Consider the following 21381-nt stretch of genomic DNA (forward strand, 5'->3'; position numbering starts at 1 on the left):
AGAAGCCCAGCGTGTTTCCCAGAGAGGATCAGCAGGGATGTGGTTGGGTCCACTTTACAAATCTAGGCCTGCCTGACCTCCACCTTTCTGTCACGGTATTAGGCCCTTTACTCAGAGTTAGATGCTGTGCATAGCCCAAATCTGTACCATGCCATTTAATTTGCACAACTCAAGAAAGTGAAAGTCGCTCAGTCGTGTCCAACTCTTTGGGACCCCATGGACTGTACAGTCCATGGAATTCTTCAGGTCAGAATACTGGAGTGGGTAGCCTTTCCCTTCTCCAGGGGATCTTCCCAACCCAGGGAATCAAACCCAGGTCTCCCGCATTGCGGGCGGATTCGTTACTAGCTGAGCCACCAGGAAAGCCCAAGAATACTGGAGTGGGTAGCCTATCCCTTCTCCAGCGGATCTTCCCGACCCAGGAATGGAACCGGGGTCTCCTGCATTACAGGCGGATTCTTTACCAACAGAGCTATCAGGGAGGCCTCAACTCAGGAAAACTGGTTTGCAAATGCAAAATAACGGAGGCAGTGGGATTTGCTCAAGGCCACAGAGAATTGATGGAAAACAGTGGGGGGCGGGGGCTGGGAAGGCATGAATAACTGTATCTTTGGGTGCTCCCTTCCTCTCCAAGCCTCGAGCCCCACCGCGCGCCCCGCTAAGGCCCGCCCCTCCGTCCCAGCACCCAGCCCCGTACCCCAGCCCCTGGGCCCCTTTAACGGTGCGGCGGAAGGGGCGGCCGGGGGCGGGGGCGGTGCCCAATGCGCTGAGCCGAGCGTCACTTCCCGGCGGCTGGAGGCAGCGGCGACTGTCGGAGGCGGGGGGCGGCCGGCGGGGGCGGGGCGGCCGGAGGCGGCGTTGGCAGCCGGCTGGGACCCACGCGGCGCCGCGGCCCACCTGGCCTGCAGCGCTCCCATCCCTGGCGGCGGCGGCGACGGCACGATGCCCTTTGACTTCAGGAGGTGAGTGTGGCAACACCGGCGCGGGGCGTGCTCGGGCACGCTGCGGGCCCCTCCCGCCTGAAACGCAAAAGCAGTCCCCCACCCTGTGCATGCCCCCGCCGGCCCTCGGGGACTCCAGGCGGGCCCCCTGACGCACACAAAGCCAGCCGGAGGCTCGGAGGGCCTCCTCGTGCAGCGGGAAGCGAGGCCACCCACCTCTCGGGCCGCTCCGCTCCTTCCCTCTCGGGGTCCCCCTCCCCAGGCTGCCCTGACACCTCGCAAAGTCGCATCCCCTTCCCCCCATACTGGGAAACAGATTTCTTCCCTCCCCTAGATGGGCGCGAGAGAACTAAGAAGCCATCTCCTTCCTCCCCTCTACAGAGCCTTTCTGAACCCCACCCCAGTGACAGGTGCGGCCAGGGCACCTTGGATGAGCCCCCAGGGGTCCACAGGGCTCTGCAGCCCCCTCCCACCAGGCAGCTGCTGGAGGGTTTCAGGTTTCCGTAGGCTCAGCCTCTCCCCACTGGCTCCAGCTGGAGGCCTGTCCCTCCGCTAGTCCTACTCCTGTTCTCTGGGTCTGGGGGCTCCTTGGGGGAGGGGAAGAGACCAGACCAGGGACCTGTGGGCAGGGCTGTGCAGAGAGGGCCCAGTCGGGTCTGGCCTTGGCTTTCTGCAGTCAGCACAGTGAGCCCTTTGTGGGGTCCGGCCGCCACCTGGTCCACGTTGTGCTGGGCTAGGCCTTCTGGAAGCCTGACTGACAAGGGTCTCCACCAGACTTTCCCTTGAGGTATGGAGTCCCAGGGGCTGCCCTGGCCTGAGGCAACATTGCTGGACGTGTATACCAGGGAAAAAATAGCAGTGGGTTAGAATTTAGTGCGAGCTGAATTAGGATCCTGTCTCTGTCCCCTCCACTGAGCAGGTTGGTATATTCTAGAAGTTGGGGCGAAGGCTCTGGGTACAGACCTCCCCTGGACTGCTCAGCTGGAGACTTGGGCAAGTGTCTGAGCCCTCTCAGTATCTCTGTCACCACCTGCAGATTGGGGCTAAAAATAAAGTCCCACCTGGTAGGGCTGAGAGCCTGAGAAGCGCTTAATTCAGAGCCTGGTGGGGTGTGGAGTTCAGAAGTGGGATATTAGTGGACAAGCCGCCTCTCCATGAGGCCATTTCATCACCCACAGACTAGGGCTTCTGGTCCCTCCCTGCAGGTGTGAACAAAGCCAGGGTAAAGTGCCAGCCTTCCTGGCAGAAAAGCCTGGCAGTGCCCCCCAGGCGTGTGGGCATATTGGGGTGTCAGCCTGATGAGCACAGTGGCCTGGGAACTCTTGCACTGGTGGGCGTGGGGCTTGGCCTGCCGTGGGCACCGTGGCTGTTTCACAGCCTGCCCCTTCCACGCAGCCCTGGGGCTGCCACCAGGGTAGTTTTCACACAAGGAAAGGCTCCTCTGATGGAATTCAGGGGCAGACCTCATAGCAACAGTTAACATTCAGGCCACGAGACATCTGTAGTTGGCACTTCGACTCCTGGTTCCATAAAGCCTCCCCTCACCCAGGCTGGTGATTCCTGCCCTCGCCTCTGTCTTCTGTGTGGTTCAGTAGGTTCTGGTGATTTTGACCTTAATGAAGAAGTCACTGCTTTGGGGCATGCAATTCATTCACGCTGCACCTAACCTCACATTTTAAGGGAAGGAAGTTGAGGGCTGAGGGTCTTGCCCTAGATTGAAGGGTGGGCCAGGGTCCCAGGTTGCACAGAGTTCCTGACTTCGTGCCCCTTGAGTTGGAGATTGGGCGTGTCCAGGTGCCATGGGAGCCCCAGCTTAATGAGGTGTTTTAATCAATTTCCTTGAAAGCTTGTGCTACTCCAGAACAGTGAGAATGTATTCAACACTTTCCATTCGCACCTTGGAGGATGAGCCTAGTAACCTACATTTCTAAGATGTGCTCCATTCAGGGCTCAGGTTCAAAGGAAGGGTCCTCCATCCCATGCACTTCAGTGTTCACTGATCAAACATTTACTGAGTGTCTGCTCTGTGCTCAGCCCTCCACCCAGTGCCCCACTGCAGAGCTGGGCGACATGTGACTTGTTTGCCCAGGGCCAGGCAGTGATGGAGCTGGGATTCAAACTGGGGACTGTTGGCTCCAAAGCCTTGAAGCTTGGTCTGTTAGTTGTGGGTAAAAAGGGAAGACTTGGAGGGTCCCCAGCCCTCTCAGATCTCTTAAAAACCATGGGGGAGAGAGAAGGACATGACAACCTACTCGCTGTATTCTTGCCTCGGAAATCACATGGTCAGGGAGCCTGGTCATCTACAGTCCGTGTGGTCGCAAAAGAATCACTAAACAGTAACTACAGGGGATTCGCTCCACCAATATGGGCTGCTCCAGCAAACCCAGAGACCTGCAGTTTTACACGTGTCTTTTTGTAGTCTCTTCTACGTGTGTGCGTAGGTGACGTTTGAAAAGTTGTCTTGCCACTTGCCACTTGACTCATCTCTTGTTCTGTAGTTTGTATAAACCTATTGAGAGTATAAAATCCAGCCACTGAATTGTGGTCACAGCTGTATGAAAGTTTAAGAACACATATCAATTTTGTTATACGTATATAGTGGTGCAATTTATGCTCAACTTACGTTTAGTGAAATGTACATACTGTAATTAAATAACCCTTCATACAAAAAAAAAAAAAAGACCACGGGAGATGGAGAGGGACATAGTCTAGTTGAATTCCCCCTCTCCCAGTTCGAGGGCAGGGAGAAAACCAGGCTTCCTGCTCATTTTGCTCTCCTTAATACTGAATAAAATCAAGAAGGGGGAGAAAGGAATCTCTTGCCCTTTCTTGTTAGCACTTCTTGCTTTCTTAGTGCCTGTGGGACCTCACCTCCTGTGTGCTTTCCTGTTTGTGAAATGGGGATGAAAACAGTACCCATTGTTGAGAAGATTAACTGAGCCACTGTGTGCAAAGCATTTAGATGCAGAGTAAGCACCCAGGAAATTTTGGTCACTCTTTTCGTTATTGGTATTATTTCATCGAAGCACCTGTCGCCTAACACTATATAATTCACTTCATTGTTTTGTGCTTATTTTCTTTCTGCCTCCCATGAAAACATGAGCTGCCTCAGGCAAAGACTTTTATCTGTTTCCTTCATTGTTGTAACTCAAGTGCCTAGAAAAAATTGCCAGGGCCACCCTCGCCCTGAGGACGTGTCTCTCAGAGTCTGTCAGGGAGGCCAATTATAATTTGATAATGCCATTTCTTCCTTTACTGGGCACCTTTTCAGCTCTGGGTGTTTCATTTCCCCCCTTTCTTCCTTGAGCATGTGCTTCTCTAAGTTGTACTCGGGGGTGGGGGAGTAGGCAGACCACAAAGGAGGGCCCCCGGGCTTTCAAAGGTGACTTGTGTTTGCCTTGCTCCCAGGGCTTTGTTTCGTTAGTCGCTGGACCTTGAAGTGGTGGAACTGGCCTTGTGACCCAGTTCCGTGGGTGTTGGCCCTGCCGGGACCCAGTTCCGGCTTGCAGGGGCCAGAACACCTGCTGTCTCTGCCTTGGCCTGCGGTGGGGGGCAGGGGTGCAGTTCCCGTTGCCCAGGCCCAGAGGAGCCTGAGCAGGACTTTCAGGCATGCAGAGGTGGCCAGCTCCCCCACAGCGGCAGCCCCTGAGTTGAAACCCGAAGACGTGGGGTGTGATACTCCCATGTCACTGACCATCGGGCCCTGGAAGAGTTAACTTAACCTTCTCTGAGCCTCAGTGTCTTCATTTTCAGGAGATGGCAACCTTTGTTGCCTTCCCCGGTAGGGTCGATGCAGGGACAAATGAGCTGTCTCTGCAGAGTATGGTCAGCTACATAGTTTGTGGGGCCCAGTGCAAAATGAAAATGCAGAACCCCTTGTTGGAAAAGTGTTGTCGGGACAGTGACAGCAGAATGTTAAGCCAGGTCTGAACGCAGCCCTCCGAGCGTGGGGCCCTGTGTGACCACACGGTTCTCAAGCCTGGGCTGCCAGCTCTGCTGTTGGCATCTTGGCTCAGCCCCCATCGCCTCTCACTCTCGCCTTCCGAGTGGTGGGCATCTCCAAGAGGCCGTAGAGCTCCTCAGAGCCCCAGGGGAACTTTCTGAAGTTGACATGATTTTTTTCACATTCGGGTTTCAGCCGTCGAGTGGGGCCTGTAGCTCTGATCAAGGACAATTTCCTTAGCTCCCCGTGTGGCCTTGCCCCAGGGGGTCCCTGCAGCCCCCCTCACTCCCTACACCAGTAACAGCCTCCCAGCCACCACGGCGGGCTCTGAGCTCGCAGTCAGCACTCGGCAGATAGCAGCCTACCTGAGTGCCTGCATTTCTGCCCTGCTTCGTCCCAGAAAGAACTTGGGTAAGCTGATGGAAACACATACTTTATAACAAGTTTAGAAAAATATAAATAGACTTAAAAATGAGGGCAAAAGGGAAATAAAGATCAGACCAGAGGAACATTTTAGGTGAAAATCAGGCCAGTATTTTGTGTTTATTGAGCACGTACTAGTGCCTGACTCATGTAAGAATCCTTCCTGTGCTCATTTAATCCCTCAGTAACCCTGCAAGGCACACACTGTTGTTATCCCACTTTACAGACGAGCCAGTTGAGGTGCAGCAGAGGTAAGGGACATGATGGATCAGCAGAAAGTCATGGGGGTTGGAATGCTGCTCTCTGCCCCAGAGCCCCGCTTGTATCCTGTGGGCTCCTCTCTAAAGCTTTCCCCTCCCACCCACCAAGTTCAGAGAGAACCGAATTGCCCTCTGGTTGGACTCGTTGGTTTTCTCATCTCTGACCCTTTCCCAGAAGTGCTCATTAAGAAAGTCACCAACCCTTGTTTTTTTAAACTAGCCTCATGTGGTCTGATACCTGATTCTAAAATTGTCTTTAAAGACCCCCCGACCCCCTCCTATGGTCTCACGGTAATTTAGAGCAGTGGTCCCCACCCTTTTCAGCACTGGAGACTGGTTTCACGGAAGACGGTTTTTCCACGGACGTGCAGGGAGGTGGGGAAGAATGGTTTCAAGATGATTCAAGCGCATTACGTTTGGGGTTCACGCTCCTATGGGAATCTAATACTGCCGCTGATCTGACGGGAGTTGGAGCTCAGGAGGTAAGGCGAATGATGGGGAGCTGCTGTAAATACAGATGAAGCTCGCTCGCTGCTCACCTTCTGCCGTGTGGGCCCAGTTCCTAACAGGCCACAGACCAGTGTTGGTCTGTGGCCCAGGGGTTGAGGATCCTTGACTTAGAGCCTCTCACTCTGGAGGATCCAGGTTTTCCTGCTCCAGCCCCTGGGGCTCTAGAGTGTAGGGCATACGTTTATGTGCTCATCCAGACATGGAAGGAGATGGAAAATCTCTCCTCCTGAGGCAGTTTGGATTCCTGACCTCGATACTGTAGTATCTTTAGCCAGCTGTGGATTCATTAAGTTCTGTTTCCCATCTGGTAATCTGTTCATTTTTTTAATTTTGGAACTGCTCCTGGGCGGTAGTGGAGAGGCAAGCAGGGTGTGAGAAGGGTGTTTGGGGTGAAACTTACCCACTCCCCTTGTATCAGTAATACTCAGCTCTGGCGGAATGTTAAGAATCACTGGAGGAGTTTTAAAAATCCCCAAACTCAGGTGGCTCTCCAGACCCAGTACTCAGGACCTGAGGGTGGGAGGTTGAGGCATCAGTATTTTATAAAGGCCCCTGTGTGATCCCAGTGCACAGCTCAGACTGAGGAGATTGCTCTATATCAGGAGAACCATCTTTAGTAGGCTGAGAGCACAGGGAAGGCCAGATGCTGGAGTGGGTCCCTGCAGGGGAGGTTGGGGGGCAGAGTCTGGTCCCATTGGTCAACCCTGCTCATTCCCTCCTCTGGGTTGGTTCTTCACTAGTAAAGCCCATTCCCTCTCCTGGGTTGGTTCTTCACTAGTAACGCTGTCAATATGGCAGGTCAGTGGTGGTGGGGAGCGGGGGGCGGCGTTACCTTACCATTGATATCCTTACTTTTCACACTGTGGTCCCACGTTAACAACTTCAGCATCACCTCGGAGCTTGCTTGCTGGAAAGGCAGCGTCACAGGGCCCACCCTGAATCTGCATCTGTAGTCTACCAGGGTTCCCAGGGGCTTTGGATGTACAGTAAGGTTGACTAGCTCAACATCTCCTGGTCTGTGCTGCTCCATAATGGGTTCCCTCCTGGGAGATCCATAGCATGCGCATGGCTTACTAAAGACTGAGAAGTCCTGCACAAAAGGAACCCGAGTCACTTGGTTCAGTCCAGCTTTTGCCAAATGTACTCTGTAAGCCACCATGTGGTTCATAGGGCGGCCACTACCATTTCTCAAAATATTGTTTGGGAAACACAGCTCTAATTGATCCTTTAAGGAAGTGGTAATTAGCCTAATTGTTGTCAACTTTAACATTCAGGTCTGTTAACTTAATTACATTGGTCTGTGCAGGAAAAATAGGGCTTCCCTGGTGGCTCAGTGGGAAAGAAGAATCCACCTGCCAACGCAAGAGACCCAGGTTCTATCCCTGGGTTGGGAGGATCCCCTGGAGAAGGAAATGGCAACCCCCTCCAGTATTCCTGCCTGGGAAATCCCATGGACAGAGGAGCCTGGCAGGCTGCAGTCTATGGGGTCTAAAAAGAGTCAGACACGACTTAGCGATTAAACAACAGCGTGCAGGAAAAGTACCGGCCAGGGAGAAAAGCCTGCCAAGGCGTCTATGAGTTCGTTTTTAAGAGAGGCAGGGGGGACTCAGGGTTCCCTGTGCTACCAAGAGCTAGGGGAATATGGAAGGTGCTTTACAAATCTCTCCACTCTCTGGGCATTATTCCTATTTTACATCCAGGAAAATTGACCCCCAGAGATGCTGGGTCACACAGATGGTACTTCAAAGGGGCCCCAGGGGACCAGCTCAGCTCAGACACCTGAAAGCATAATCCTTTCCTTGAACGCTGCCTCTTGGAACCTTCCGGGCAGCACAGCTGGACAGGAAGCAAGATCCGTTTGAAATGGACTGAATGTTCTGTTTATCCAAAAGGTGGAAACCCTATTTGAGATGAGTGGCCTGGCTGTTACCAAACTTTAGTTGCAAGTCCCTGAACATTGGGTGCTGGCAATACTTTTCTCTTGAATTTTGGTCTGCGGCTTGCATTTCTCAGGGGGAAAGGGGGCAGTCCGCATCTTATCAGAGGTGCCTGACAGTTCCTGACAGTTCCTCAGCTGCCGATGTGTGTGCTCTGTGCTGGGCCTGTTATTGAACTGGAAAATCACACTGGTCACACGAGATAGATACGATTATAGTCACTTATTTTTCTGTGCTTTATCTTTAATTAACATGCAGTAAAAGTGGCCTTTTTTGGGTGTACTCTTCTATGGACTTCATGTCATGTGACCGCCCCACAATCTGGATAGAGAACAGTTAGTTTCATCCCCCCAAGAAACTCTAATTCTATCACTTTATTAATTAAATTTTTAAAAATTGTGGTCAGAACACTTTAAAATGAGATCTACCCTTTTAACAGCTTTTTAAGTGCCCCATCCAGTATTGTTAATGACGGGCGCAGTGTGGTAGAGCAGATCTCTGGAACTCATTATTTGTCTTGCGTAACTGAAACTTTATACCTGTTGAGTAGCAAATTCCCATTTCCTTCTCTTCCTCCAGCCCCTGGCAACCACTGTTCCACTCTCTGCTGTAGGTTTAACTATTTTAGATGCTTCCTATAAGCGGACATAGTAATTTGGTCTTCTGTGACCATGACTAACCACTTCGCTGGTGGCTCAGACAGTAAAGAATCTGCCTGCAATGCAGGAGACCTGGGTTCGATCCTCGGGTCGGGAAGATCTCTTGGAGGAGGGCATGGCAACCCAGTCCAGTATTCTTGCCTGGAGAATCCCATGGATAGAACAGCCTGGCGGGCTACAGTCCTTGGGGTTGCAAAGAATTGGACACGACTGAGCGACTAACACAGTTTCTGTGACTGGCTTATTTACCTAACGCAGTGTCCACCACGTTCTCCATGTTGTCGCACATGGCAGAGTTTTTCCTTTTAAAGTCTGAGTAGCACCGCATTGCGGTATACACCACATTCTCCTTATCCACTCATCCGGCCATGGACACGCGGGTTATTTCCACATTTCGGCTGTTGTGAATAATGCTGCGCTGGGGTGTATATGCCTCTTTAACACCCTGATTTCAGTTATTTTGGATAAATACCCTGATTACTGGTTTGGTATTTCTATTTTTAATTTTTTTGAGGACCCTTCTTACTGTTTTCCGTAGTGCCTTCTCTGATTGACATTTCCACCAACAATATACAAGAATTCCAGTTTCTCCACATTGTCCCCAACACTTGTTATCTTTTATTTATTTGGGTGATGGCCATCCTGACAAAGTGTGAGGTGGTATCTCACTGTGGTTTTGATTTGCGTTTCCCTAATTGTTAGTGAAATTAAAAAACGGAGATATTACTTTGCCAACAAGGTCTGTCTAGTAAAGGCTATGGTTTTTCCAGTGGCCATGTATGGATGTGAGAGTTGGACTGTGAAGAAAGCTGAGCGCCGAGGAATTGATGCTTTTGAACTGTGGTGTTGGAGAAGACTCTTGAGAGTCCCTTGGACTGCAAGGAGATCCAACTAGTCCATTCTAAAGGAGATCAACCCTGGGTGTTCTTTGGAAGGAATGATGCTAAAGCTGAAACTCCAGTACTTTGGCCACCTCATGCGAAGAGTTGACTCATTGGAAAAGACTCTGATGCTGGGAGGGATTGGGGGCAGGAGGAGAAGGGGACAACAGAGGATGAGATGGCTGGATGGCATCACTGACTCGATGGACGTGAGTTTGGGTGAACTCCGGGAGTTGGTGATGAACAGGGAGGCCTGGTGTGCTGCAATTCATGGGGTTGCAAAGAGTCGGACACGACTGAGCGACTGAATTGAACTGAATTAAACTGAATTGTTAGTGATGTTGAGGATCTTTCCATATACCTGTTTGCCATTTGTGTGTCTTACGTGGAGAAGTGTCTATTCAGGGCCTCTGCCCAGTTTTAATTAGGTTGTTTGGTTGTGGGGTTGTTGTTGTGTGTTTTGTGTGTGTGTAATTTGCTGTGGAGTTGAAGGAATTTCTTATGTATTTTGGATATTAACCACTTTTCAGATACATAGTTCACAAATATTTTCTCCTAGTGAAAAAGGTGCCCTTTCACTCTGCTGATTGTTTCCTTTATTAATTTAGTTTGGAAACAGGAAGCCAAGATTCAGAGCTGGGAAGTGACTGGCCTGGGTGCACAGCTGAGGAAGTACGGGACTAGGACTTGAACTTGGGGTCTGAGTCAAAAGCCAGGGTGCTTTGCCATGCGCTCCCTGCCTCGCTGGCACCCAGACATTGTTGATTATGACTCCCCAGCAGGTTTGCACTGTCCTTTTCTCTCTTGCTTTCACACCAGGAGCCACTGTGACGTAGCAGAATTTAACTAAAATACCCCTTCACCACTTTGGAAGGAACTGGTGATGCTTGCCTTGTTTGGATGTTTTGCTGGGCCCAAGGGCACCTTTATGACGTGGAGCAGGTGTCTTCAGGGGCAAGGGCTAGGTTGTGGGCCCCCTTTAGGAGTGGCTTTCTTCCCTGCGAATCCCTCCAGGGCTGCCTTCGGAGTGCCTCCCTTGGAAACAGACCCTCACACTCAGCCCATTTGGCAGATCACCCTGGATACGAAGCCTTTCCCCGTGTGTACTGGGCTCCAGGCCCTGAACAAGACGCCTGACTCTGAGCCTCCCTTTTCCTCATGTGCGTGTTGGGGTGCTCACACTTTCCCGGCAGGACTTCTGTGAGGATGGGATAAACCGTGTGGATTGCGGGACAAGTATGCTTAGAAAACAGGGTGTGTTTCTCTCATCCTGGCCTTGTCTGGCCGCCCTGTGCTGTGTCCCACGCTCAGCCCTGGTGGATCTGCTCAGAGGGGCACCTGATGGGCGGACATGGTAAGGCTGGGACTCCTAGGGTGTGCAGGGCAGAGATGTGCCCTGGTGAGGACACCTGGGGTGATTCAGCCCGGAGCTGGGCTCCCTTCTTTAAGTGGCACCCACATGGTGACTCCAGACACTGAGGCAGTAACCTCTAGTGGGAGCCAAAGCGGTCACAGGGTCACACATGCAGATGCCCCCAGGATCCCAGAAGGTACCTTGGGGTGGGGGGTGCAGTTGGATGCAGGGGCTGGAGCCTGTCAGAGACATGGGGTGGGGGGGCAGCTGGGTGCAGGGGCTGGAGCCCGTCAGAGAGTGACACTCCATTGGGAAGGGGCAGCTCCCTGTGGCTTGTTGCCCTGCAGATCACCCTGTTTTTCAGGAAATGATGAAAATCTCATAAATTGCGTGAAAACGATTAGTAACTGCTTTCAATTTTATTTTTGTTGAACGTTATGCTGGGCCAAACCAAAGCCTTCTGAGGGCTGATGACGGCCTGTGGCTGGCGGCGGGTGGGCTGTGTGACACACGTACCAGGGAGCCAGTACATGCTCGCCCGGTGGACAGGACTTGGGGTGGAGCCCCTGGACTCAGGAGGGGGTCTGGTGGGTCTGGACTTGGAGCCGGAAGCAGAGGAGTAAGGGGCCCCCAGATTTGGGCAGAGGCGTCTCAGGGCACGATTCCTGGCCTGGGCCTTTCCTCCTGTGGATGGTGCTGGGGGTGCGCGGCCAGCTCTGCCACCGGACCTGCCTTTCCTCCTCAGCAGTCCGGGGCTGGCCGAACCTCAGTCGGAGTGGCACTCCCTTCTCCAAATCCCTGAATACCTTCAGCCCCCAGGGTGCCTCTCTCAGGTACCTCCCAGTGCTGTGCTGTGCCCACAGGGCCCATGATGGTCCCTGCTTATCCAGTGCCAGGCTGGAGGCCTTGGTTCAGGTCACCCTCAGGTCAGGTGGGAACCCAGGGTCATTCCCACTTGCCTGATGAGCATGCTGGGCACAGAGGGGATGGGGCTTGGCCAAAGTCGCACAGACCACGGGCAAGTGGAGCACTCGTCTGTGATGCCAGAGCTGGTTTTCTTACCCAACTTGCAAGCCCCAGAGGGGAGTGTTATCACCTTGGTGTGGGGGGCTGCTCCATGGGTGCTCCCGATGCCAGCTGCTGTCTGCTCGGTTGTGATTGCGGTTTGCTGCCGTGGAAGCTGTGTTGGGGGAGTGGAGGCCGGGCCTCAGAGGCCGTTGCCAGTATTCAAATGTGTACACCTGGGCGGGGGACCAGCTGAAACCCTGCTGAGGGGAGGGGCGCAGCCCTCCCGTGGGGCCAGGTGGGGCCTCCCAGCCCGCCCTCGCTCTGGTGGCCTCTGGAGCCCCAGTCAGCAGGCTGGCCCTGGGCTGCAGTGGTGGAGACATTGTCTGTTGAACATATTTCTTGGGGGCCTGGTGTGTGCCAGACACTGTGCTCAAGGCTGGGGATACAACGCTGAGCCAGCCAGACAGCTCCTGCCTCCCAGCCTCATGGGACATATGTTTTGTCAGGCTTCTCTGGGGGCCCAGACAGTAAAGAATCTGTCTGCAGTGCAGGAGACCTGGGTCCGATCCCTGGGTTGGGAAGGTCCCCTGGAGATCGGAGTGTCACTTCTCTCTCTTTTTTTAATTAAAGACACTTTTAAATTTTAGAATAGTTTAGAGTGACAGGAGGGTTGTATAGGTGGTACAGAGCCCCGCCAGTGTTCCCCATGGTTCACACATCTGTCCCAAGTAGGAAACTGACACGGGTGTGTTATTATTAAACTCCAGACTTTATTTGGATTTTGCCTCTTTTCCGCTGATGTCTTTTTTTGGGGGGCGGGGGTGGAGACAGGCTTTTTACTTCAAAAAGATAATCAATTTTCAGTATCCAAACAGTTACACTATTGATTTTCCTTTCTCCCAACTGGCTCCCCAAGAGACCACACCAAAGGAGAAGGCACACACGTAACAGACCTTACCGGAGCCTCACCAGAAAGAGGAGATTGGGTAGGAAAGAAACGTTTTAAAAGATCGTGCATTGCCAGCCCACAGACCGTAACTTTCACAGCCAGGTGGGGTAACCAGTGCACCCCAACCTGAAAGAAGCAAAGTTCCAACACAAGATAAAACTTAAAAACAGCTGTTTCACTAGTGCCCATTTATTGCTCCAGGACGTAATGCATTCAGTGATCACGTCTCCCCCCAGCGCTGCCTGGGGACAGTTCCCTCGGTCTTTCTTGTTCTTCGTGACCTTGGCAGTCTTGAAGAACCCTGTCCAGGTGTCCTGCAGAATGTCCGCCACCCTGGGTTTGTCTGACGTTTTCTCAGGGTTAGGCTGGGTGGAGGGTGGGGTGCCCTTCTCAGCACGTCCTGTCAGGGTTACCTGACACCCGCGTGGCGTCACGTTGGCATTGACCTTCAGCCAGATCCGACGGCATTTGCCAGGCTGCCCCCGTGACGCTCCTTATTGATCAGCAGTCTTTTCCCCCTTCACTCCCAAGTGGCCCTCCTGCAGGGAAGCAGAGCACCAGGTTCTGGGATCCTCGAGGAGTTTCACATGCTGTCAGCAGAGCCTCTTCCCGCTCTGCTGGTGCAGGACGTGCTGAAGCAGACACCTGTGTCACTTCTGAGTGGGTCGGAGGTGTCTCACCATGCCCGCTTCTGTTCTTTCCGTTACAACCCATGCCCTTTGAAAGAAGAGCCAGTAGCGAGGCCTGGAGGAGCCGTAAGAGGAACTTTGAAAGGACTAGGCATGTTTCGTCCAGCTCAGGGAGGCGCTTGAAAGACTCGTCGCTCGTCCTCAGTCTTTCAGGCCCCTCCGTAGACAGAGTGGTGGGCCTGGCCCCAGCCAAGCCCTGTGGCTCCAGGAGGTTGGCTTAGATGAGGCACATCTCCCCACTCATCTCTGCGGGCTGAACTCTCACCCACCCTCCTGGGCGGCCTCGAGCAGCACGTCCTCCGAGAGACCCCCTGTTCTTTGGGGGGTGACGCGCCACGCTCACCACAGCCCTCCCTGACTGCGCCATCCTGTGTCCGTCCGTCTCAGGGCCAGCCGCCTTCCTTCTCCCTTCCCGCCTGCTTGCGGGGCTCCAGGCCATGGCAGTGCCACTCATGCCATCTCCTGCAGGACCCTGCCCGGGGACTGACACATAGTCAGGGCGTGGCAGTCCCTGGGGGATGTGCTTAGCAGAGGCTACGAGGCACTGTGACTCGGACAGCTCTGGATTCAGGTCTCAGCTTCATGGCTTCCCAAATGTGTGACTCTGGGCAAGAAGCCATTACCTCATTGAGACATAATAAGCCCGCTACTCGGTAGTGCCTGGCTCCCCATCCTGACATGAGGACTAACTGAGCTCATCTCCGAGAAACCCTCGGGACTGTGCCTGGCATCTGTTAGCTGCTCAGTGATGTCAGGCTGGTATAGAAGATTCCAGGTTGGCAGGAAACTGGACTAGAGATGCCCCCTTTGTATTAGCGTCAGTCAGCTAATTCTCATGAGCAGACTGAAAACCTCAGTGATTTAATGCACCAGATGTTCATCTCTCTTGAGAAGTCCTGAGGCAGCAGGACCTCTGCCCCATGCAGTGCCCAGAGCCTCAGGTGTCTACCATCCTGTGGGTTTTCCTCAAGACTGTGCTGGATCCCCTCTGCAGCCTGGCAGTGGGGAGAGAGGGAGGCAGTGGGGGGCCTCATGGCAGGTCTGGGTGTGGCTCTGTCACTTCTGCCTTGACCTGGGGCCCTGGCCTCACCCAGCTCCAGAAGGGGTCAGGAGATCCGATTGGGCTGTGGGTCCCAAAAGAAGGGAAAAAGGACGGTCCTTGACACATATGTCACTAGCAGAGGTAGGAACTCAGTCAGCATTTTCAATCTCCCACCATCCTGGGACCATTTCCCTACTGTGGGGGTGTGTTCCTAAACAGCATATGTTATATATTCAGTAACTTTTATTGACGGAGAAGGCAATGGCACCCCACTCCGGTACTTTTGCCTGGAAAATCCCATGGACGGAGGAGCCTGGTAGGCTGCAGTCCATGGGGTCGTGAAGAGTCGGACACGACTGAGCGACTTCACTTTCACTTTTCACTTTCACACATTGGAGAAGGAAATGGCAACCCACTCCAGTGTTCTTGCCTGGAGAATCCCAGGCATGGGGAAGCCTGGCAGGCTGCCGTCTCTGGAGTCACACAGAGTCGGACACGACTGAAGTGACTTAGCAGCAGCAGCAACAGCAACTTTTATTGAAAGTACTCAGCTTCCCAGGTGGTGCTAATGTAAAGACCCCACCTGACAAATCAGGAGACATAAAAGACATGGGTTCAGTCCGTGGGTTGGGAAGATCCCCTGGAGGAGGGCACGGCAACCCACTCCAGTATCCTTGCCTGGAGAATCTCATGGACAGAGAAACTGACGGGCGGTGGTCCTCAGGGTCGCAAAGAATTGGATATGACTGAAGGGACTGGGTTTTTTCCTGCAACATGTTTACTTATTACAGGTAATTTTATAACATCTTTGAAAATGGACAAAGGTATCTGCTACCACAAACAGATACAAATAAATAATTGCAAGTTTATTCCTTTCTATCCAGCTGGTGCCTGCTACAGTGGCTGGGTTGTTAGCAAGTGACAGAGAAACAAGCAGGTGACGGCCAGGTAGCTCTGCTTCAAGATGTTCTCTTTGATGGTCTCAGTACCCTCAAGGGAGTTGAACAGGGACTGGCCTTCTCACTGTGAAGTCTGATGCCATTTAACCACCAGGTCCCTGCATGGCTTGAAATCACCGTGGGTCACTCGGGTGGCTTAGGTGCCCCACTTTGGGAAATGCTGGCTTGGGGGACAGAAAGCCCACAATTTGTGCACAGGCAGATCCAAAACTTGGTGCAGAGAGAGGTGGATGAAATCACCCTTTCACCTCATAACACTCATCCCCTTAGAGTTTTCACTGAGACTCAAGCTATTAACTAATGGTGTCACTGAACCAATGGGGAAACTGAGGCCTGGAGCAGAGCATGACCCCTGGCTCCTGCAGGACTCACGGCCCCCTTCTGTCCCTGGTTGCTGACTTTGGTCAGGGAAGGCTTCTTGCCATAGGTGTGACCATACTGGGCAGGGGTTATGTGTCTTCCTGATGCTCTCCCGCCTCCCTGCCCTGCTTACCATTGCCTGCCTGGGACACGTGACTGTGTGTGCACAGGAATGCCTATCTCCCAGGCCTGCTTCAGGGAGTCGGGAAATCAGGAGATGACCCTCGGCATGCTTGGGAACTTGTCACATGCTCACTGGCGCAGGAAGTGACACGAGATTTGTGTGGGGGCTGCAACAGTGGGTGCTGTCCTTGGGGACTGCCTCCCTGCCTGCTCTTGAGGGGAGGGCTCTCTGTGTGCCCTGCCACATCTTACTGAAGTTGTTTTACGCTCTTGACTTGGGGATGCTCCCCGAGTGGTTTGTTCTCGGGGTAGAGGAGCTCGGCTTCCTCTCCTGCTCCTAACTCCCCTCTCCTTTGTCCCACCCACTCCCTTGTTAGGCCAGCGCCAAGCCCACCCATTGATAACAGGCAGTGTGCCCTGGATCTCCTAGCAACGTGGCCAAAAGTATTGTTACTCTCTCTCTAAGGAGATCGAAGCCTAGGGAAGCAGGGTTCATTCATTCATCCATTTATGCACTCACTCAAAGGTTGATTGAGGAGGATTCCAGGGACAATAAGACTGACATTGTCTTTACCAGCATGGCATTTCCAGGGTAGTGGGAAGGGTAAGCAGAGTGACAGTGAACAAATAATTGCACAGATTATGGTGAGTACTGAGTACTGTGGTGGGGACTGAGAGGGAAGGATTATGGTGAGTACTGAGTACTGTGCCGGGGACTGAGAAGGAAGGATTATGGTGAGTACTGAGTACTGTGGTGGGGACTGAGAGGGAAGGATTATGGTGAGTACTGAGTACTGTGCCGGGGACTGAGAAGGAAGGATTATGGTGAGTACTGAGTACTGTGCCGGGGACTGAGAAGGAAGGATTATGGTGAGTACTGAGTACTGTGCCAGGGACTGAGAAGGAAGGATTATGGTGAGTACTGAGTACTGTGCCAGGGACTGAGAGGGAAGGATTATGGTGAGTACTGAGTACTGTGGCAGGGACTGAGAGGGAAGGAAAAGGAGGCAGGGTGAGAACGAGCTTGTGGAGGAGGAGCTCCCTGGATTAGCTTGGCCACCCAGTGCCCTTCCTCCAAAAGATCTCTCTCCAATTTGTGTTGACCCCTGTCCCTTCCCTGGCTGTATCTTTGATCACACCTGGACATGTCCATCAGCTTACCTAGCACAATTGCAGTGATCTGTGTGTGCCATTTGTCACCTGACATCTGTCTGTCTTAGTGGAGTCTAAGCTCTGGAGGGCAGGGACCAAACCTCTCTGTCATCCCTGGATCCTGGTACTGAGTCTGGGGTCTGCACACAGCAGGTGCTCAGGATGGTTGTTAAATGAAAGAAGGTCTAGTTAAGCTGGAATCAGATCCTTAATCTGTGGGAGGTGGGGCCCTGCTCTACGAACTTCACATGTCCCACAGCTCAGAACCCCAAACAGATGAGACTCCCCAAGACCTGGCAAAGGGGTCCAGGTCCCCTGGAATTGGGGGCATCGTTGCCATATCTCTGTGTTTGGAAAAATGTTTTCAGTTTTCTTATAAGAGTCTGAGCGCATCAGAAAGGATTTATTTCTCTAGCAGTGGTAATGGGAAATGTTCTCCTGTTACCATTACCATAGTGAGTAACGGTAACGGGAAATGAAGGTGTCCTGAGGAATTGGGAAACCCCTCATTACTCAGGGCCGCCCATACTGGGAGTGGGTGGCCAGCTGCCCGTCCTAACGGGAGGCTCCCAGGGTCCCCTCATTCCCGCTAGCTCAACTTGCTTGAAATGACCCATGAGCCTCTGGAAGCTGAGGTGGGGAAGCTGGGAGGGAGCAGACACCTGACATTCCACAGTCACCCCAGCCAGGGGCCTCAGCCTAATTGTTTCCCATTTTGAGAAAACAGAGGCTCAGAGAGGTTGAGGGCCTGGCCCAGACTCACACAGTTAGCCAAGTAACAGCCAGTCCCTAACATCAAGACTTTCCAGCCCCCAGAAAACGAGACTTTCTGTTAGATCACCTGATTGTGGGCATCCTAAATGCCCCTTTTCAGTTTCAGTCCAGTAATTCTGTCCTCTCTAGGTCTGGCTGTTTCTCTTACTCACCAGGGTGCTGTCCTGGCCCCACTCCCAAGTCCAGCCCATATAGGTCTGGGGGTCTGCATCTTTCAGAGTTTCCTCAGTGATTCTCAAGGTAAGCTGGGGAACCTGAGGAAGGGTCCCTGTTATTATTCAAGTGTACTTCTGAGACTGAGTACCACAAGTCTTAACTAACTTAATAATGATCATCACAGGAGCGTCACATGGGGCTTCAGAGTTTAGAAAGCCTTTAGAAGATGCGTGGGGTCTGGGGATGATCGTTTTTCTCTGCAGATGTGGAAACAGAGGTTCAGAGGGGCTATGGGAATACAGCTTTTCTGCACTCGGATCCTGTACCTTTTCTACTTTTCGTAGGAGGTGTTTGCATCCTGGTGAGTGTTAGGTCCTCAGCTCCTGCATAACGACATGTGGGTTTTGACCCCTCTTTGTCCCCAGTGCAGAGAACCAGTCCTGACCTGTCCTCTGCAGGCAGATGTTTCTGGAAGGAGGGCAGAGAGAGGCTACAGGTGCTGGACGGTTGGAAGGGATGGTGATAGAGGTAAACATTTACTGAGCCCTTCCTGGGCGTCCGGCACAGTGCTACGTGCTGTGAGTCTATCACTGTATTCAGTTCTCACAACAAACCAAAAGTGGGGGCTTTTACTTCCCCATTTTACAGAGAAGACTGATGGGTGTTCAGGTTCCAGGAGGCTGATTAGACTCTAAACACCGGAGCCGGGGAGGGCCGAGAGATAAGGGAGCCAACCCCTTCCTTTTGGAGCAGAGGTCCCTGCCCCCAAGCCCCGCGAGCCAGGTGGCCAGGCTGGTTCCCCTCTCAGGCCTGCCCACTTTCCCCAACTTGGCTTTGGGTGGCTGAGCTTCAAAACTAGGGCATTCTCAAAGCCAGGTGGTTTGTCAGAGCTGAGTTAACCCTGAGTCAAAGGAGGAATGAGAGGGCTCACTCACCTCCTCCCTGCCCCACCCCACCCGCCCCTTCCTGGGTCAGGCCCCTCACTGTGGGGCCGCATAGACGTCACCAGGCTTGGACTTCCGCCTGCCCCACACGCCCTGGAGCATGGAGAGTCAGCTGCCTGGGACTTAGTTTGTTCTTGAACCACTGTTGGGAGGTGCTAGACAGACGTGGGGCAGCTGGGCTTTGAAGACTGGTGCACCTGGGTCCCGATCCTGATGCTTCTGCCACTCGCTGTGTGCCCTTGGGCAGCTCACTTCACCTTTCTGAGTCTGCTCTCTGGGGATGTGCACCCGGACCTCACAGGATCACCAGTCTGAGTTGAGAGCACCTCCCACAGCTACTGGCTCATTGTGGGGCCTAATTCACTGACAGGACCCTCTTCTTCCTTTCCCCATTTATGAAACTTCTGTCACGCTTGATCCTAAAGCAGAGATTGTAAACTGGCAGCATTGGGCATCGAATTCTGCCCAATCACAGACATGATTATTTGGTTCTCCCATCTAAAACCATCTAAAACTTTTTTTAAGGTAGATGCCAGCATTTCAGATAAGGAGATTTCACATAAACATCTGGATTTCCAGTGCCTCTAGAAGAATGGGGCTCCAGGCTTCACTGGTCAAAAGTGAACTGCCAAAGAGTCAGAATTGGGTACATTGTCATCGTTTGGGAGGTGGCAGTACTGTATTTCTCGTGGCTCCACTTTAAGCCCAATGCTTAAAGGTTCTTTTAGGGCCACTCTCCAGGGAAGGAGTAGACTCAGAAATGATGTAATCGTCCATGACACTGTTGCAGTCTGGCATGTGCCATGTGTCGTGGGTGAGCCGGCAGGGCTTGGCTCCTGTTGGCCAGTGTCTCTAACCCAGACCACCTCCTCACAGGGTCTTTCTGTAGGCCTCCTGCCCACCGTGGACACAGGGAACCCTGTCAGGGAGGTCTCCCTTTGGAAGGAGCCAGTGGAGACCAGGGCTGGGAGCTTGGTCTCCGAGTCTCCCACCTGGCTGCCAGTGGCTTGCTCTGCCTAGGTCCCCAGGGCGTAGGATCGTGACGGGCACACTGAAAGAGGTGTATCGAATGGCAGTCTCTCTGGTAGTGAGCCACAGCCCCGCTCCTTGCAGAGCTGGTTTGCCAGCACCTTACCCACGACGTCAGCAGGGTTGGTGATGGTACCTTTGTCCTGGGGGGGCAGTGGAACTACAGTGAGGTAACTCGGTAAACCGCTCAGCACGGCAGCACCCACTGTGTTAAGTGCCCAGCACATGTGGCTGTGACGATTATTTAGTTGGCACAGATATTTCTGTGCTTGAACCTTGATACAGGCCACCACTTGGCACTCTGCCCCTGCAGGTAGTGGGGTTACAACTTTGGGATCTGCCTAAGCATGCTGGTGGTAATAGCCCGGAGGAGAGGGGGCACACGGGCTTGACCAGGGGTACAGGTCCCCAGGGAGGACCAGCTGTTTGTCGGCCAGTGTCACTTCCTGGCGTGGAGACGTGGGGTGTGGACGTGGTGTCCGCCCTCCCACAGGCTGAACTGGTTCGCCGCGTGCTCTTGTTGCCTGAAGGTGTTGCACGGAAGACAGGATGAGTAGGAATGTGCCCTGGGCCCGGCAGGCCCCATGACGTGTGAGCGGCTCCTGGGTCTGCTCCTGCCCCAGCTGGAAGCAGCTACAGCAGTCCAGCTGCAGCCCCCACAGCAGTGTGTGCTGGTCTTTAGAGACCCTTTCTAGCTCCCAGGGCTCCAGAAGTGGAAGGGCTGGTCAGGTGGCCCAGAGCGCCTTCCACAGGGGGACCTTGTGCTCAGTACCTTGTGGCTCTCTCCAGCTCACATGCCCTGATCACCCGCCGTGGCTGTGTGGGGAAGGGGCCACCCCTTTCACAGATGGGAAAGTTGAGGCCCAGGGAGTTACAGTCTGCACAGACAGCTGGGGCAGTTGCTGGTTCAAATGCAAATTTCCACCGAGAGAGTGTGGTGTGGAGAAGCAGGGCCCCAGCCTCTGTATTTTTAAGAAACCTCTCTGGGACATTGTAATAATCAGGAGAGGAGGGGAAACCCCAGCACACTCAGGGCTTGAGCTCTGGCCCTGCTATTTGCTCAGTCAGCTGAATCATTGACTTCTGCAGGCTTCCTCAGTGTCCCCCGCTGTGTGAGGTGAGGAGAGTAAGGGGTACTTACCGCACAGGGTGGTTGTGAGAATCCCATAAGCGGTCTGTCTAAGCCTGTTTGGCGGTTAGTCATGTAACATTCTTAGGATTCAGGGAGTATTCATTTGTTGCTATTATTTCAAATGTGATTTCTTACAAAAGCGATTTAAGAAAGAAA

At 53.1% G+C, this 21381-nt stretch overlaps 1 protein-coding gene across 1 annotated transcript in view; it reads left to right on the plus strand.

The window, feature by feature from the left end:
* Positions 1 to 579: 579 nt before the first annotated feature.
* Positions 580 to 21381, plus strand: part of ERGIC1 (endoplasmic reticulum-golgi intermediate compartment 1) — a 115336-nt gene continuing 94534 nt past the window's right edge. The window contains exon 1 of the mRNA XM_006058699.4: positions 580 to 962. Within this exon, the coding sequence (XP_006058761.2) occupies positions 595 to 962 (368 nt within the window). The 5' untranslated portion in view covers positions 580 to 594. The remainder of the gene's footprint in view (positions 963 to 21381) is intronic.

This window comes from Bubalus bubalis, chromosome 19 (genome assembly GCF_019923935.1).
Source record: "Bubalus bubalis isolate 160015118507 breed Murrah chromosome 19, NDDB_SH_1, whole genome shotgun sequence".
Taxonomy (NCBI): Eukaryota; Metazoa; Chordata; class Mammalia; order Artiodactyla; family Bovidae; genus Bubalus; species Bubalus bubalis.